This window comes from Carassius carassius, chromosome 29 (genome assembly GCF_963082965.1).
Source record: "Carassius carassius chromosome 29, fCarCar2.1, whole genome shotgun sequence".
Taxonomy (NCBI): domain Eukaryota; kingdom Metazoa; phylum Chordata; class Actinopteri; order Cypriniformes; family Cyprinidae; genus Carassius; species Carassius carassius.
The window spans coordinates 29,973,458-29,988,634 of NC_081783.1; the positions used below are offsets into that span (position 1 = coordinate 29,973,458).

Here is a 15,177-nt window from a genome sequence, read left to right on the forward strand (position 1 = left end):
GTGCCTTAAACTGAAGACAAAAGAGACAATTTTGACATGCAGCAACAGAGAAGGCAATATACAGGAATGTTAATGCAATTTCAATCACAATATAGAGCCAAAGGTTCCTCCAATCATAAGCTACAAATAAATAAAGATTCTGTTGCACTGAAAAAGAATGATTTCAGTTTGAGAGGACACCATTAGGGTCCCTGTGGATTGTCGTTTCCAATTTATGACCTATTGTAATAGCAATCTTTACATTCCTTGGGGATTATCGAACTAGTAGCTCAGATCATTTTGAATTTGAATTTGATGACAAGTGTCCGAAATGAATTATTACAAAATGAACTCGGTTTGAGACCTAGTCTGTTTTACTCTGGAGCAAACCCAGAAAAGCAGGAAATGATCACATTTAAAACAGAAAAGATACAACGACAGAACAGAAGAGGTTATCAGTTCAGGGGCTAATGAGGTTCTGCCTCTTTCTCAACATCAGCAGATACGTTTCCTTCTCCCTCACTGCCTCTTTTAATTAGTAAAGCTGATCAATGGAGGCATCATCACCCCCTCCACACATCAACAGCTGTGTGCCTTCGACCCAAGATATTAATGATTCCAATAAACTGAAAAATCCAATAATCGGTCAATGAAAAACCCTATTATGATTTGGGGGATATATCCCCCTTACTGTCTATTATGATTATGAGTTATAGGGAGGCAGAATTACTGCAGTACTGCTTAATAGCTGTGCCTGAACCCTATAAAATAACATCAGCACACACTGCAACAATTATCCCGCTGGGCAGACTGAAGGATCGACGGTTTACGCTCACAAATCACTTCATCTAGCTATTGCACCAAGCTTAGATGTTTTTAAAACCCACCTGCTGTGATATACATCTACAAACACTCAAATAAGTGCATGCAGCAGTGTTTTGCACAGGATCTACATCCATCTGTGTTTCACCGTCTCTCATCATATATCAGATAACAAGGGATGTTAATGTTTCAGACATCTGGATCAGTTCAGCCCTTGTATCAGAGATCTCAGTTTGTCTGTTTGAATCATCTCTATGAAAAGATATCTGAATATGTCTCTCCCTAGTTCCTGTCTGGAGCTGCTCAGTGTGCCAGCGCAGAGTTAATTAGATAGATTAGACACAGAAACACAAAGGCTGGTTGGGTAATCTGCTTTGACTGAGCTGGTTATAGGTTTGTCCTGGTTTTCATTCTGGCCTTGCCTATGTTCATGCTTTGAAGTCTTGAAACGCCAGAGCAAAATGAAAAAGAGATATTGGGAAGCAGCGTGATAACAGAGGATTTGGTGGAGAAGAGACTTGAGGGGAGAAAGATTTAATAATCTGATGTAATGCTTCCCTTTCCTCTTTAACTTTCCCTGAGCAATGCAGATCTACCCAGTATCAATATTCATACCTAACATATTTATTGGTTTTACCATTATTTAGTATTTTACACTTCATTGCATTGTGTTTTAGGGTTAACAAATGTGTTTAATGGCTGCAAGTACTTTTTCTGTTATTTTATTTTTTACAGTGTAGTCCTGATTTTTTTTATGCTTGCAAAAATGGTCTTCAATAGAGAGATTTCTCTGGTGAATGAAGCACTGAAACTGAGATATGAAAGAATGGCTTGTCTAAATAGAGCATTAACTGTTGCTTTCATTTCAGTTTGATTTCATTTCACTGATAGAACAGGCAAAGTTTGGATATCATTTTGGTTTTGATTATGTGCAAATGCATTGAATTCATACATTTGTTTGATATTTAGGACAATATACTCATTTTTATTCATGCTTTCATAAAGACACTTTGAGGCTAGCACTTCACTTTAAACAATGCCCACACATGACCTTTAAAACACTATCAGGAAATTACGATTAAGGGATTAAGTTCAGTTCTGATTGACGTAAAATAAATTACTGGTTGATATGCATCATCTCAAATGACATCTCATAGTGAGATTTTGTGTTTGAGTTAATGGCAATTCTGGCCTGAGGTTACAATGGAAATACCTGAAATTTAAAGCTCTAAAATTCACCTTCGAACAATGGCACTGCATTTAATGAAGAAGAAAATATCTACTTAACTAATATCAGTTGCATGATTAAAAACATACGGTGTTTCATAACAGGCTATGGCTTAAGATATATGCAAACATCAATTACTAAATGCACTTGAATAATTAATTTAAATAAATGTATCTTAAATATGTGAAGCGTTTAACTTAATAAACAACGATAATATAAGCATATGAAAGAATTGGCACAAATGGCAGGCAACAACAAGACACAGTATAGCTATGGTTCAACTGAACGAGAAACTTGAGTGTTCGGAGCACGACGTTTCGACTAGTAAAACACAGAAAGCTTAATAACACAGCTCATCGCACTTTCAGGTGGCATTATACCATTCTGTGCAATTACTTAATCCAAACCTGCTTTGACACGATTCAGAAATGCTAGTTAAAAATAGTTTGACACGTTTCATCTTTTGGTCTCTCAGTGACTGCATCTATCCATAAAGATGGATTCTCTTTCCTTTGGCCCCTTTTAAAGGGTTCATAATGACCCAAATGATTTAAATCTATTACATCTCTATTTCGCAACATGAACAACTCAAAAGCTTTATCATTTGAGTGTCATAAGAGAAGCCCTTTCAAATGGCTCAAGCCTAGTTTAGCAGTTCACTCTAACAAGTGTTAGCTCGACAAAACACATCAACAACGGCACAACGCTGCGCTTCTCAGGAGCTGAGAGAAGGGGAAGGCAGTCTCTCGGTGAGGGGAAGATCAACAGGGATGGTTTGGAGGGAGGACAGGTCACTGGAGCGCATTAAGGGCTCTGATGAGGGAAGGTCTGATGGACGTGATCTAGAAGCTTCTACATGATCTCTGGCTCGGGAGGCAGGGGTTAAGATCACTCACGGAAGAATACGTATTCGGTGTAGCTGGTCCAGATTTTGTCGTCAGTCTGCTCGTGAGCGAAGGCGCAGGTCCCTGTGGAGTTACAGGCCACCATGTGGAAGCCGGCATCCGCCAACCGGTCAAAAGCCTGCTCCAGGAAAGTAAACTTTAGGTAAAAGCGTGCCGTGTAGCGCTCTGGAGGGCGATCGGGGTCGCGACTCTCGTTCAGCGTTTCCCCGAAAACCTCCTTAGCGAGAGAGGTCTTCCCACACACCATGATCCGAGCCACGCGTCTGAACTTGGCGTCTGTTTGGCTGTCTCGGCCGAGCGTGTAGGAGCCCCGGTAGCCGATGGTGATGAAGCCGGAGCACTTTCCGTCGCTGGAGCAGGGAGCGGCCCCGAGGCTGCGGGCGACGTCGGCCCCGGGCGAGGGATCCTCGGGGTCGCTCTGACAGCCCTCGTCCCCCAGAGAGCTCTGCTTCGTGAGCTTGGGGGCCAGCAGCTTCACCAGCTCGGGGAGGTTGAAGAACTCGGCCTCTCGCTGCAGACGGCCTCGCTCGGGGAAGTGCTCCGGGAGCACCAGCTGACCGTCTCGCATGTAGTCCAGAATATAACGGAACAGGAATCCGTCTCGGTCCACGAAGAAGCGACCTTTGGTGTCTCGCGCCAGGCTGCTGGTGCTCTTCTGACTGAACATCTCCCACAGGAGCGAGTCCGGCACGCTGGTCAGAGTCGAGACGCGTGTGATATACACCTGACCCCCCACGTTCAGCTCAATGATTTCAGGGAAGGACAGGTCCTCGACAGGACGGCTAATAGCATTGTCAGGTAAAGCCATGTTTCAGAATACTTGGAGAAAGATTTTTTTTTTTTTTAAAAAGGTCAATATAGGAACTGAAATTTACACCCGAGTATAAAATATCAAGATTGTGGAGTCAGAAGTGTCCAGTTCACACGATTTACGCATAATAATCCGTCAGTAATGAGTTTTAAGCATGTAAATTAGCACACGTGGCTCAGAGAAGCTCACTGGTGTCAAACGCTGCCAAACAAAAACTGAGTTTTCAGATGATGTCCCTTTCATGTGTCCTTTATTGAAGGTCCCAAACATTTAGAGAACGTCCAATTCACATAAACCTACCGTTAGTAGTACCTACGGAGCCATCTAAAGAGCCGTCTGTCAGTAAATGTCCGATGTTATCACGACAGCGTCAGTTGGGGAAATAGATGTGTATGATAAAGCGTCATGATGTGATTGCTCTCGCTCTTTCTCTTTCTCTCACCGAGCGCTCTGGAACAGGACCATAATATTCCACGCCCCTGCGCTGCGACGTCATCGGCGCTAACCCCGCCCCCGCGCCGTCAGCACATACTTCATGAAATTCGTTTCTGCACTAAGTATATATATATATATATATATATGTTTTACTGTCAATCTCATTATTTATCTACTTTTAACATAATTATTGTTGTTACTGTCTTATTCAGTTGGTTGCATGTTTTGGCGTTTATTTCTGTTACATGATTTTCAACAATGAATTTCCTAAACAACATTCAGATTGCTAGGTTTAGAAAGTAGCCTACCCATAAAATCGAGTTAAAAAAAATATTAAAATAGAATGTAACACTGACATCTAGTGGATAAAAAAACTATAATCTGATGTTTCAGAATCACTCTCTCTCTCTCTCTCTCTCTCTCTCTCTCTCTCTCACACACACACACACACACACACACACACTCTCTCTCTCTCTCTCTCTCTCTCTCTCACACACACACACACACACACACTCAATTTCAATTTCAATTTCAATTTAGGTGTGCTTTATTGACATGAAAAAACTGTACATGTGTATTTCCAAAGCAGTTGCAGCTGGGCTGCTTACAAATAGTGCACATATGTATTTACAGACAGAAAAAGAATAATAGTAATAATAAAATATATTAAAAGTATTAACCATGTAGTGCAAAGTGAATTAGTGTATGTGAATGTATAAGTTAGAAATAAAATAAAATAGAATATGGTATTAGATTTACAGAGTTAAAATGTACATCTAAGTAATACAATACAGTAATATGGCATAACATAATCTACATGTGCTGGAAACATCAGGTCAGGGCAGGTTGAGTGTTTTCTCTAACATCATGACAGGCAGACACATATTGAGCAGCAAACACACAGCAGTTCTTGTGTTCTCCGAACAGATACGCCAGTTTCTCCTGCTTTGGAAGAGTTTTAAATGTCTGATGGATCTGCTGTATTTAATCACAGAACACTGTCCGTGTGTCCGTGTATTTGGGGCATTCTGTTAGGAAGTGCACTTCTGTATCCATCTGATTCAGATCACATTGTGAACACAGTCTCTGCTCCGCTGGCAGCCATGTTTTTCTGTGTCTGCCCGTCTCTATCATCAGCTTGTGTCCGCTGAGTCTGTATCTGGTCAGCGTGCTTCTCAGTTTCTGATCTGACACTGTGTACAGATACTCTGCCATACTGTACTTACACTTTAGAGTCAGATAGCATCGCATTTGACTGTTGATCTGTTTGGGTTTGTAATTCTGTTTGATTAGTGCAGTAATCTGATTGATTCTGATGTGATTCAGAGCAACAGTAGATGTTAGTGAAGCATCAGGACTGAAGCTCTGGATCTGGGTCATCAGGGAAGTGACCTACACTTAGAATCTCATTGAATAGTTTTAGAATGGCCAATTGAAATTTACTGCTTGTGTGTTTTATCATTTCATTTAATATCCCATCAGGTCCAGATGCTTTTTTGAGGTTTTTGATATTTTCTTTAAGTTCTTTATCAGTTATTGGGAAATCTAATGGGTTTTGGTTATCTTTGATTGCTAATTCTAGTTTTCCCAATTGGTTGATTGTTTGGTTTTGTTTACAGTTTGTGTCTGTTTGTACTTTATTAAACAGTGTTTGGAAATGACTTTCCCATATTTCTACATTTTGGATTGCCAATTCTTCATGATCAGTTTTTTTCAGATTGTTCCAGTTATTCCAAAACTGGTTTGTGTTCACCGACTTCTCAATTATTGTGAGTCGGTTTTGGGTGTATTGTGCATGTGTATGTTTGTATTGTTTTAGTGTTGCACAGTAAAGAAGCCGGATCTCTGTATTATTTGGATCTCTGTGTTTCTGATTTGACAGTGTTCTCAGTTTTTTGCGAGTAGTTTGGCAGTCCTGATCAAACCAATTTTTGTCATTTTTGGGTATTAGATTTTTTCCAGATTTTGTTTTCAATTTGGATTGTTTTGCTGATTTTTCAAATATGTAATTTAAATCTTTGACCGCAAGATCGACACCTTCATTGGTGTGAGCATAGATGTTATTTAGAAAGTTATCTATCAGTGCTTGTATTTTTTGGCTGCTAAGTGCTTTCTGATATTCTTCAGCGCTCTTTTCAGCACATCTGTATGGTTTTCTGATGTTGTACAGTTTACTGGGCTTTGTGTTAATGTTATTTTCAGTCTTTTTGAGATACACAGTGATTTGACAGTGATCGGACAGAGGGGTTAGTTCTCTAACAGTGAATGATCTGAGAGATGAAGGATCTATGTCTGTTATCATATAGTCAACTGTGCTATTCCCAAGAGGTGAGCAAAACATGAATCTCCCTAAAGTGTCTCCTCGTAACCTACCGTTGATGATATACAGACCCAGGCTTCGACAGAGCTGCAGGAGGTCTTTCCCATTCTTATTTACTATGTGATCACGGTTATCTCTGTGGATATGGGAGAATGTGTTATTAATAACAGTCAGTTTGTTGTTGATGTATTTGCTCCCTTGTGTGTCTGCCCTGCTCCATGTCTTCTGTAGGATTATAGTATCCATCTCTTTGATGCTCTTCTGGAATTCAGTGTTTGAGTGGTGATCTTTGTGTTGGGGTAGATCTCTGTAGCCTTCTCTGCTACTCTGCAGATCAGCTGTCCAACTCTCTCCTGTTCCCTTCTCAAGTCGTTGGTGCCTGTGTGTATGATGATATGTGAACTGTGTCTGTCGGCCGTCATCCTTTGCTAGTGTTCTGGAAGAATGAGCTGATTTGAGACCTGAAGAAAGTGTTTTGGTAGTTGTAGAGCATTCTGAATGTGAAATGAACTGCTTTGCCAAGCTGAAAGTTGGTTAGGAGAACTGTGTGAAGAGTTTTACAAAAGTGACCTAAGTATTGAGAAATGTGTCCTAGCGTGGTGAATTTGTTGAAGTAGAGGTCTGGTATGGACATGTATTTCTGACAGTGCAGTCTCGATCTCCAGCTGCTGCTGTAGTCCCTGTGGGGTGGAGGACAGCAGCACCAGATCATCTGCGTACAGCAAGAGCTTGATGTTCTTGTCTTGTAGAGAGAGTCCAGGGGCTGTAGACTGTGCCAACTGCACCGCTAACTCATTGATGTAGATGTTGAACAGCGTTGGACTCAAACTACAGCCCTGCTGCACTCCTCCTTTCTGGGTGAAGAATTCTGTATGTTTGCTGCCAGTTCGGATTGCACTAATATAATCCGTCGTGCCAAATAGAATCAAATGCTTTTTGAAATCGACAAAGCATGCAAATATTGTTCCATTTTTGGTCTGTTTTATGTGTTAATTGATTAGGGTGTGTACGTAGGGTGTAAATGTGGTTTGGAAGGAAGTCAATCTGACTCGGGCTCAGGACATTGTAATCATTAAGGAAGTTTAGCAATACTGCTAAATAACTCCACAAATCTCCAGTCGGATCTCACAGATGCCCACAAAGCCGTCCTAAAGATAAAGACACGACTCACAAAGCAAGCAACACAATGCAAGAGAGCCTTATGAATACACTGCAAACATTCAGTTTGTTTTTACACACGTCACGTGTCATGTAAGTGGATTAAGTGGAGTAACACTGATAGTGTGTGCTGCAGTGTGGACAGCTGTGTTGACTCTAGCAGCTCTGCATCAGGGTTATTATTGAGTCAGATTCATCTGTCAGACGCAGCCTCCAACAATTCAAACATGACACACAAGTCTTCCATCTGGACGGCTGTGAGGAAAACAAAACAGACAACTGCACAACCTTCAGGAGCCTCACACACGTCTCAGTGGTGTGGATGTGTTTCAGTCACCTTTGTTTTTAGTGATTTATATAATGCATAAGAAGACAGTGTCATTATTCAGTTCAGTTTAATACCTCTGTATTCATGAATTATGAATGAGTCTGATCTGGCTATAAAGCAGCTCCACAGAAGACAATCGTTCATCCAGTAATACTGCTGAATACTGCCTTTCTATTGAACCACAGTGCTGTCACACAGGTAATCACACACAAAATACACCTGTTTGTTTACATAATGTGTGTTTGTGTACTGTGAATATTAATTACATGCATATAAAGACACACACATACAGCATATATATTTAAAATATTTACATATGTACATATTTATATTCATAGAAACATTTTTTCTTAATTATATACATGCATGTGCTGTATTTATATATACACAATAAATATACACAGTACACACATATATTAGTTAAAAAGTTTTATATTGGATAAGATTAATCAAAATTAATAGTTCAAAAGCACTATATATACATTTACTGTATATATATACATATACACACATTAAAGAATATTAAGGTAATTTAAGAATTCTGTGATCACGCAAAGGGTGAAATAAACAATATATAATAATAATAATCTAGCAGTGCTTTAATATTTAAAAGTTTTGCTATTTATGCCTGTTGCACAAAGCTGTTCCCATACATTTGAAAGAAAACAGGAAATGACATCACAGAGTTGACACCTGCTGTAGAATGAAGCAGGTTTAGCTGGCGAGTCAGGTGTATTTCACTGGTTTAGTTACTCTTTTTCACTGAGAGCAAGCATCTCTAACGCTTGAGCTCTGACTGGATGAATGTGAACGTCCTCTCAGAGCTTTAGATCACTTGAATGTACTTCCCAAACTACAAGAGAATAAAAGGCAGACGCAGCGTGTGTGAAGTGTGAAACCTCTGAAGGCGGCCTGCACATGCTCTCGAGATCTGGAGCTGCCAGCAGTCGTCTGCTCTTTGTTGTGGCTCGTGCACAGCGGAAACAATCTGAAGAAAGAGATGTGCAGCTCTTCAGCATCGTCCCGCTCGGAGTCAGAGACACAGGACAGAGCCAAACACACAACACACACACATCTGACAAAGAGTCTCAACTTTTATTTGGCATAATTTAAAATCATCTCACCGTTAGTTCATTTATACAATTTATTTTGGTTATAAAAAAGCAATTTGGACAAAAAATGGAGTTCCCAGTGTATACATGTAGTACCACACACCATAGACACACAGACGAAACAGAATCACTCGCATAAACCTGATCCTGACGTCAGCGTCTGCACAGATTCACTTCTCTTACATCCAGTCTGGCAATGAACTCAAAGGAAGGAATGATTCGACAACAGAAACACTGTGATTGACTCACAGGTGAACAAACACCAGTCCAGTTAACATCCGTGTAGCCAAAGGCACTCTTTGGTCAAGTCTGGCAGACAGTTCAGAGAAAGCAAGAAGTTAAAAACACAAGGCAATTAAAAAATAAAAAGCTGCAGTTATAAAACATTGGCTGTCTAGTCCCAGGTTTCCACACATGTCAGTTTTGAATGTTTAACCACGACTTCCAGTTCAGAAAGCTAAGTCACACACATGCTAGCGCTGTAAAATCTTAAACTGCTGACGCACGTGAGAGAAGGATATTGAGATGAGGTGAGATGCTGGCAGGGAGTGCTCTGGACCATTAGACTGGGGCTGGATGAACACACTAACTAACAGAACCAACACTAGTTTAGCAGCGGGACACAGCCCTTCAGAAAACAGCACACGAGGCACGATTCTCAGGATGATTCAACCACAAAATCACAGCTAAGAAAATATATTCAGCATTACAAATATCTAGTTTTGGACTATTAAGACATTTGGCATTTGTAACTGGAAATGTACAGCATTACAGTATTTGTAGTACTAATATATATATATGTATAAAATAATATAAAAAATCTGTAATTGTTTCTGGAGAAGTTACTTTCTTTGTGAGGGGCTGCATTAAAAAAAAAAAAGATTTAATTTCTTTATGGAAATTATATACTTTTCTGACTTTGGTTTAAGATATTTCCTGCAGTTTTCTACATGAGACTCACACAGTGCACCCCACACCATCTGTTTTACACACCCTATGGAAATACTGCTGTTGAAAATCATCCTGAAGGCACATGGAAGCTTTGGCAGGGATATCTCCAAACGTAAGTCTGTGAGTGGACCTGGTTCAGTCTTCATTATATTGCACATGTCTCTACGAGCACAGGGAGAAGCTCCACACAGACATCACTAGTCTGATGTATCTAATGGACCCAGAAACTAGGGCTGACACCATAAATACATTCATAGATCGATTCGGAGACTTTCAGGATGAGCTGAGTTTCTAACAGCAGATGGCGCTCTACTCTAGTTTTTAACCGCACACTCAAACGCTCATGAAGAAGAGCGCTTGTGCTTTCATCTAGTAAGTGCTGAAACGTTCTTTTATGACACTGTGAACACTCTTGTAATACGCTTCAACCTTTCGACCTTTCTGAATGATTATTTTAAGTTCAAGTGGTGCGTGAGGAACAGGAAGTGAGTGGAGTACGGCTGTTTCTGAAGCATGCAGCGCCATCTGCTGTTCAAAACTAACAATCAGAATCAATTCAGAAGAGAATCACGATGCAGAATCGGATTGATTTATCATCACACCTCTACTGGCAACAAACTGTTATTGATCAATAAAAACTCAAATAAAGCAAGCAACTTCCACAGACAGATTTACAAGACAAAGAGACATGAAGAAGTCAGCGAAGCCCAATCAGAAAGAGCGAGAGCGTGAGAACGGCTCTGTGCAGCTTGTTCACGAGTTCATCTCCGTCACGCACGACTATAAGAGCACACACTTCTTGCCGTTTTTCTTGGTAGCGGGGTAGAGCACGGCACGCACGGCCTCCACGAACACCTCCCTCACGCCCTCCTGCAGCAGCGCAGAGCACTCCAGGTACTTGACCGCTCCGATCTGCTTGGACAGAGCGCCGCCCTGCTGGTGCGAGGTGGGAGCCAGGCCCTGCTCCTTCAGCTTCTTCAGCGTCTCCGCGTCCGAGCGCAGGTCTCTCTTGGTGCCCACCAGCAGGATGGGAGCGCCGGGGCAGTGGTGGGTCACCTCCGGGTGCCACTTGTGCCGCACGTTGGCGAAGGACGAGGGGCTGCCGATGGAGAAGCAGATGATGAAGATGTTGGTCTGTGGGTAGGAGAGCGTGCGCAGACGGTCGTACTCCTCCTGCCCCGCCGTGTCCCACAGGTTGAGGCTCAGCGTACGGCCGTCCACGCTCATCTGAGCGCTGTAGTTGTCGAACACGGTGGGGATGTACTCCTCGGGGAAGGCGTTGGTGGTGTAGGAGATGAGGAGGCACGTCTTCCCCACCGCCCCGTCGCCCACCACAACACACTTAATGGTCTGCATCCTGCGTCCTCACGGCAGCGGCACCTGCGGTCAAGAGCAGGACAATGAGCCTCACGGCACCCTGCACACACACATCTCATGAGACTGACATCAGAGTAGATCAACTCTCCATTGATGTGTGGTTTGTTAGGACAGAGCAATATCTGTCTGAGATACAACTATTTGAAAATCTGGAATCTGAGGGAGCAAAAAATAAATACAAAAATTCCCTGCTGTAGTGTAAAGCAGAAATAATATACCTATGAAATATTCATCTAAAATAAAAGTTTTTGTTTGCATAATATACGTGTGTACTGTGTATATTTATGATGTATATGCAAATACACACACATGAATATTTAATATAGAAACATAACATTTTTCTTAAATATATAAATGCATGTATGTGTATTTATATATAGCCTACACATAATGAATAGGAGTGTAATGATACACTAGTGATGTTCATATTAACTGTTTAATCATTAACCGAAGAAAAGAAAGATAACAGATTAATACTCTCAGTTTAAACTGATTAATCTGTATCATTTATATTAGGCCTATTATTATTATGAAGTTAGCCTACTTTTATTAATAAATGAAAATTAATTTGCCCCACAATAATTACCAAATAACTGACGAGCTGCGAGGATTGCAAAAGATTATGCTAATTACTCCTCAATTAAAATGTTTAAAAAAGGTATTTAAAAAAAGGTCTATTATACAAGTATTAATAGGCCTACAATTAAAATATTACCACTACAGTCATCAATAAAAATCTACAAAATAAAAATCTTTTATTTCAAACACCAACTTTCAAAAACAACCTATTTAACACAGAATAGGCCTATGTTTCTTCTCATTTTTTTCACACTGTTATTATTAGAGTTATTAGGGGAATACATGAAAACCGCTAGCTATAGCATGTTGAAGTAGATCGTGTCTGAGAGAAGCAGAAAGCTCCATCATTACTGTTTTTACTTTCACTTTCTGTTTATTGAGCTGACTGAGATTAAGATGTTCACCGGCGTAACTCTTTCTGCAAAGTTTGCACGCTGCTTATGTGTGACATCCATCGGCTCGCATTCAAATGTTTCCAACATTGCAACATAACCACGTACTGAACCAGTGTGATGTATCGAGCCCAACCGTGAATGTTTTTATTTTGGATGTGATTAATCGTTAGACAGCACTGTTTTCTGACTTGACTTTTCTTAGTTAAGATCATGGAATGAAGCTCTTCATTTGCAGTTGATAATTAATTAATTAAATATTTTAACTTTTTTTCCAATTTTTCATTTTTTTTAAACATCGCAATAAATATCGTATCGTGGACTTTATATCGCGGTATTGTCGTTTCGTGATATTTTGATTGTTACATCCCTAATTCATATTACTAATCAAAAATTAAGTTTTGATATATTTACGGAAAGAAATTTACTGATTATATTTGTGGAACATGATCTTTACTCAATATCCTAATGATATTTGGCATAAAAGAGAAATGTATAATTGTGACCCATACAATGCATTGTTGTCTATTGCTACAAATATACGTCTGTGACAGTGATGACTGCTTCTGTGCTGCAGGGACACTGATATCTTGTGCTTGAGCTGAACTAAAGTCTAAATCCACCGTTTCTACCAGAAGAGTTACTATAGTTATTGTTATGATGAAACTGTTGACTACCATCAATGATAGTTTCATGTATCAATGATCGTCAGAGATATTACCTTTGACCATAGCAAGACAATTATTATTATTGTTATTATTATTAGACTAGTAATACTATCTGGCTTATTTGAATGGATATAAATATCCATTATATTTCTGTTTTCATGTTTTTAACCAATCACACAGGATTATGTTGAGTTTATGAATGCAGCGGCCAATCAGAGGTGTTCAGATGAGTCATCGCTGAGACTCTGGGGCTTCGCTGAGCTCTGACTCCTGAACTCTCATCAGAAACTAGATGTAAGAGATTATCCAGGTCAAAAAACCTTTAATAATGGCAGTAAATCTCTCTTTATGCTATATTATTATGATATTCTGGATTAAATCTTTGTCACCTCCTTTTCTTTCAATTAGCACAGGTTTTGTGTTTCTTTCTGGAGCTGTTTGAACACAAGCCTCCTTTTTTAAATGACAAAAGTTCAATAAAGCTTATTCACCTTATTCGAGTTGACAAAAAGATTGAATCGAGAATTTCACAATAATACAGCATAATGAGAGATTTATTCATCATGGTCATTTTAATATCCTCTGTGAGTAAAGTCAGTGTGCTCTAGTCTGATGTGATGAACATTAACCAGCAATTTCAGGAAAAGAAACTCCTCTCTGGGTCAAAATGACATGAACACAACACGAGGGTTAAGGAAATTATCACAATGTTCCGAAAGCTTATTAAACTAAATTAAATTAAGCATTAAGCTAAATTAAACATTAATTTCCTACGAACAATAAACTGAATAAGTATGTTTTTCCAGGCAGAAACGAGGGAGAACTGTTGTAAGAGCTGTAGTCAGTTCTAACTGCGTTTGAGCATTATTATGAAGAATTAAATGATTTGAATCAAACTGACCTTGTGTTTCTCAGGAGAAAGTGATTCTGGATGAGTGTTTACAGGATCTCCACTGATGCTGCGATCATAGTTCGGTCTTGATGAACTCCGAGATATAACTGATTTCTGTTTCCGGTAGAAACCCCGTCTCAATCTGGAATCAGAACCCGGATCTGTGAAACTGATCAGATTTACTCTCAGGTGAGTCAAGTGTCACAATCTGACAGACAGACCGGAAGCTGCTAATGCTAGCCGCTGGATTAGCGATCAAACATTTCTGAAGTTCGCTAACAAGTCGTATAGATCATTAAGTACTTTAATGACAACAGAAGCACACGTCATGAACGACGTGTCAATGGTTTGAACACTTGATTAACTCTGGAAACAGGTTTATGTGAGATTGTGTCTCTACTCTTCACACGACTCTTTCATTTACAGCACAAACAATAACTCACGAGTGTGAACACTTCACTGGAACTACTCTTCTTATTATCATTACGCGCAATACTGTATTTAGTTTCACTACTGAAGTTTTCATTTAATAATAATAATAACATCAGTGTAGTTTAGACGCCTCGCGTTCACGCGCTCAGGATCAGTTGATATGGAGTTGCTGCGCGCGCCCAATGACAAGTATTTCCTGTATTATTATTATTTTTCACACCCATTACATGTTTCACACAACAAGTGAACCTCAGAACTAACACGAGTTTTCATGTATGCCATAACATGATTATTAAACTTATGAAACGAGTTTGAAGAAGTTCTCACCAGCTCTGAAGTCCTCACGCGCCTCTCCGCCTAGCGCTTAACACCGTGCGTGCGCGTGACCGCGGACACCGTGACCTCGCGGAAGACGCAGCTAACGCGTTTCAAAATAAAAGGTCAAAACTCGGCGATAGATTTATTCATTTTTATTTTAATCTTGAAACCTTGTTAGGAATAATTAAGGTTTACGTATACGACATTCTGTACAAATGAGCGGGTGAACTGACCCCTTACAGTATGTAAATTAGGCAATATTACAAGATCTAATAGGACTAATTGGAATAGTTTTCAAGAAATCAGATTAATAATGTCTTTATATATATATATATATATATAATGCTCTCATCAATGAAAACATATTCAGTGCAAGTGTTTAAGAGTGAAGCGCAGCACCATAGCACAGCTTTCTATAGTTTCTGCCTTCGGATAAAAATAAAATAATATATATATATATATATATATAT

At 39.8% G+C, this 15,177-nt stretch overlaps 2 protein-coding genes and 1 long non-coding RNA gene across 4 annotated transcripts; all 3 read right to left on the bottom strand.

The window, feature by feature from the left end:
* Positions 1–2,857: 2,857 nt before the first annotated feature.
* Positions 2,858–4,200, bottom strand: kctd12b (potassium channel tetramerisation domain containing 12b). The gene is made up of 2 exons (XM_059516573.1): positions 4,046–4,200; positions 2,858–3,753 (listed from the first exon to the last, which is right to left on the bottom strand). The coding sequence occupies exon 2, from the start codon at positions 3,740–3,742 to the stop codon at positions 2,918–2,920; it is 825 nt and encodes a 274-aa protein (XP_059372556.1). The 5' UTR covers positions 3,743–3,753; positions 4,046–4,200; the 3' UTR covers positions 2,858–2,917.
* Positions 4,201–9,068: 4,868 nt separating this feature from the next.
* On the bottom strand, positions 9,069–9,519 carry LOC132110231 (uncharacterized). Its single transcript, XR_009424625.1, has 2 exons — positions 9,375–9,519; positions 9,069–9,332 (listed from the first exon to the last, which is right to left on the bottom strand). It is a non-coding gene; the product is annotated as an uncharacterized LOC132110231 (long non-coding RNA).
* Positions 9,520–10,433: 914 nt separating this feature from the next.
* Positions 10,434–14,833, bottom strand: rhogd (ras homolog gene family, member Gd). 2 transcript variants are annotated; one of them, XM_059516576.1, is made up of 3 exons: positions 14,717–14,833; positions 13,967–14,099; positions 10,435–11,429 (listed from the first exon to the last, which is right to left on the bottom strand). In XM_059516576.1, exon 3 carries the CDS (start codon positions 11,403–11,405, stop codon positions 10,830–10,832), a length of 576 nt encoding a protein of 191 aa, XP_059372559.1. In that variant the 5' UTR covers positions 11,406–11,429; positions 13,967–14,099; positions 14,717–14,833; the 3' UTR covers positions 10,435–10,829. The 2 variants fall into 2 exon arrangements, with proteins under 2 accessions (XP_059372560.1, XP_059372559.1); XM_059516577.1 differs by lacking the exon at positions 13,967–14,099 and having other exon boundaries at positions 10,434–11,429; positions 14,717–14,813.
* Positions 14,834–15,177: the final 344 nt, after the last annotated feature.

Bases quoted from the DNA above. Each gene is read 5' to 3' on its own strand.
- rhogd (XM_059516577.1), bottom strand. From the start codon at position 11,405: ATGCAGACCATTAAGTGTGTTGTGGTGGGCGACGGGGCGGTGGGGAAG.
- kctd12b (XM_059516573.1), bottom strand. From the start codon at position 3,742: ATGGCTTTACCTGACAATGCTATTAGCCGTCCTGTCGAGGACCTGTCC.